At 54.5% G+C, this 3,192-nt stretch overlaps 1 protein-coding gene across 1 annotated transcript in view; it reads left to right on the top strand.

Moving 5' to 3' along the window:
• The window catches only part of ATP5G1 (ATP synthase, H+ transporting, mitochondrial Fo complex subunit C1 (subunit 9)), a 4,572-nt gene extending 2,050 nt beyond the window's left edge, over positions 1 to 2,522 (top strand). The window contains exons 3-4 of the mRNA XM_017740501.1: positions 812 to 1,198; positions 2,417 to 2,522. Of these exons, the coding sequence (XP_017595990.1) occupies positions 812 to 1,198; positions 2,417 to 2,522 (493 nt within the window). The remainder of the gene's footprint in view (positions 1 to 811; positions 1,199 to 2,416) is intronic.
• Positions 2,523 to 3,192: the final 670 nt, after the last annotated feature.

The following is a 3,192-nucleotide window of genomic DNA, read 5'->3' as shown; positions in this document are numbered from 1 at the left end:
GGGGTGGAGTTTTTCCCTGGGATTTGTGGCCAGCTCTGCCTGTGGAGGGTGGTTTTAAGTGGAGCAGCCCTTGGGGTATAAAAGGGGACCCTAAAAATGGTCTGTTCTTCTATGCAACGAATGCGTTCTGTTAAAATGGTCCCTTGTTCTATTAAGATGATCCGTTCTATTAAAACATTCCGTTATTCTCTTAAAAGAATCCATCCTCTTTAAATGACCCGCTGTTCTCTTAAAAATAATCCACTCCCTTAAAATAATAATTGTATTTAAAAGAATCCCTGATTCTCTTAACATAATCCATTCTGTTAAAATCTAGTATTCTATTAAAATAATTGTTTCATTAGGAGAATCCATTTTTCTCTTAAAATAATCCATTACTCTGTTAAAATAATCCACTAATCTACTAAAACAATCCATTATTCTCTTACATGAATCCATTATTCTGTTAGAAGTTCCTCGATTCTTTGAATCCACCTCCTGATTCATTCCAAGCTTCCCTCCGGAGCTCTGCTGCCTCTGCAAGGAGCAGAGCATCTTGGAATTGCAGCTCGGTCCCACCAGCTGCCAGATAAACTCAGGCCTTAACATCCCTAAAAACAGGGGAAAACCCTGGATATCCCATTCCAGCTGCTCCCTGCACACCCGCTGATCTGTGCTCCCAGCCCCGGGAATCCCGCCTGGTTTGGGGCATCCCCTGCTTTGATTCCCTGTGTTCTCTGTCCCACAGGACACTGATGTGTGCTCCCAATCCCTTCCCTGTGCTCCCAGCCCCGGGAATCCCGCCTGGTTTGGGGCATCCCCTGGTTTGATTCCCTGTGTTCTCTGTCCCACAGGACACTGATGTGTGCTCCCAATCCCTTCCCTGTGCTCCCAGCCCCAGGAATCCCGCCTGGTTTGGGGCATCCCCTGCTTTGATTCCCTGTGTTCTCTGTTTTTCTGGATTCAGGAATCCATCCCTGAAGCAGCAGCTCTTCTCCTACGCCATCCTGGGATTCGCCCTCTCTGAGGCCATGGGGCTCTTCTGCCTCATGGTGGCCTTCCTCATCCTCTTCGCCATGTGCGGCCTCCCGGACCCCCCCGCCGCGCCCTCGGGGCGTCCTCCAGCACAGCCCTCCAGCCTGACCATTAAACAAAGGGTTTCTCTAAAGAAATCGCAGCTTTGGGGGTTTTTTTTCTGCCTTTCTTTTTCGCCTTCTTGGTCCTGGGTTGGTGGAAGGGTGGGAAATGCCAGCTGTGGGATGGGGAGTGGGAATGGGGAGGGAAACTTAACTCAAAGCTACAGAAATCGCCCCAAAGCTGGGCCCTGGGAGAGCAAAGCTCCATGAGAGGAGGTTGGGGTTGGATAATAGGGAGAAATTCCTCCCTGTGAGGGGCTGGGATGGGATTCCCAGGGAAGCTGTGGCTGCCCCTGGATCCCTGGAAGTGTCCGGGTTGGAACAGCCTGGGATGGTGGGAGGTCCCTGCTCATGGCAGGGGTGGGAGTGGGTGGGATTTAAGTTCCCTTCCCACCCAAACCATTCCGGGATTTCATGGCAGGGTGTTGGCAGGACGGAATTCCCAGGAAGTGCCCCCGTTATGGGAATTCTCACCACGGAGGTCTCAGGGTCACGCTGTCCGTGTCCCTCCTCAAAGCCAAATTCCCACAAAACCCCACGGCTCAGGGGCTTTTTATCCTCCACCTCTTCCATGCCTCATCCCCTTAAAACCCTGGAGTAGACCAGGGAGGAGAAATTCCCAAATCCCACCTGAATCCCAGGATTTGGGGTGAGGCAGCTGCACCTTTAAGGAAGGGCAGCCCTGAGGGATCTTGGCTCATTACCTGCTTTGGGTAATTAAATTAATGCAGCCACTGCTTGTGCCCAAAGGCTCTGGCAGTGGCTGTGACCTTCCCGGGGCTGGGAGCACATTCCTGGGAATGGGAATGGGACACAGGGATGGACGGCTCTGCTTGGAATTCCCGTGAAGGGAAGGGGGTGAGGAGAACCTGGCTCAAAAATCTCCCAAGATTTGGCGAAATTTGGCTGTGAGAGCAGAAGGAATTCGGGGGACACTCGCTGAACTGGAGAGGGAGAATTCCCTGGATTCTGGGCGGGATGGTGTGAACCGAAACCGGGGGCTTTGGGAATCTTGGCGGGTGTCTGGGAGAACAACACTGTTACCCGGGGTGAGGAGTTACAGTTACCCTCCCCGACTGCTGGGAAAATGGAAAAGGAGCTCCTCGTATCCCTGCAAAGCAAGAGCGACCTTGGAGCTGGAGCTGCGGACGGCACCGAGTGCCTCAGGCAGGGCTGGGGCTGTTGTAGGATTGGGATGGTCCTGGGAGAGCCCAGGAAGAGCTCCGGGGTCCCTGGGAGCACCAGGAATGTTCCTTTTTTCCCTCTCACACCTCTCTGATCCGGCTGTTTTCCATCCTGAGGGTGCTGGGCATGGGAACCCCCTGGGTGCTGCCTGATCCCAATGCTGGGATCAAAACTGGGATCAAACCCGGGATCAACCCCTTCCCTGTGTCCCCAGCACCCTGAGCCCCGTCTGGCACTTCCCTGAAGGGTCTCAGCCTCTTCTCCCAACAAACAGGATGACAGGAAACAGCCTCAAGTTGTGCTAGAAAATGTTTAGGTTGGAATTTTTGGGAAAAAATTCCCCGCTGGAAGGGGGTCCAGCCCTGGCACAGCTTGCCCAGGGCCGTGATGGAGGCCCCGTTCCTGGTGGGTTTAAAATCCCTGTGGATGTGGCACTTGGGGACGTGGGTGAGCGAGGCCACGGCAGCGGTTGGATTGGATCATCTCAGAACCAGCGAATATCCCGGGTGGGAAAGGATCCAGCCGGGATCATCCAGTCCAACCCCAGCCCTGCACAAAATCCCCCCCTGGGCCTCCCTGAGGGCGTTGTCCAAACACTCCTTGAGCTCCGGCAGCCTCGGGCCCGTGGCGAGTGCCGATCCCAGAGGTCTTCCCCACCCTTTTTTGTCCGCCGTTCTTTAAACCTCAGAACCAGCGAATATCCCGGGTGGGAAAGGATCCAGCCGGGATCATCCAGTCCAACCCCAGCCCTGCACAAAATCCCCCCCTGGGCCTCCCTGAGGGCGTTGTCCAAACACTCCTTGAGCTCCGGCAGCCTCGGGCCCGTGGCGAGTGCCGATCCCAGAGGTCTTCCCCACCCTTTTTTGTCCGCCGTTCTTTAAACGCCCTCTTT

The sequence above is a fragment of the Corvus brachyrhynchos genome, unplaced genomic scaffold, assembly GCF_000691975.1.
Source record: "Corvus brachyrhynchos isolate BGI_N302 unplaced genomic scaffold, ASM69197v1 scaffold47, whole genome shotgun sequence".
NCBI lineage: Eukaryota > Metazoa > Chordata > Aves > Passeriformes > Corvidae > Corvus > Corvus brachyrhynchos.
The sequence above is the reverse complement of the archived record's forward strand: the minus strand, read 5'-3'. Positions and strand labels throughout refer to the sequence as shown.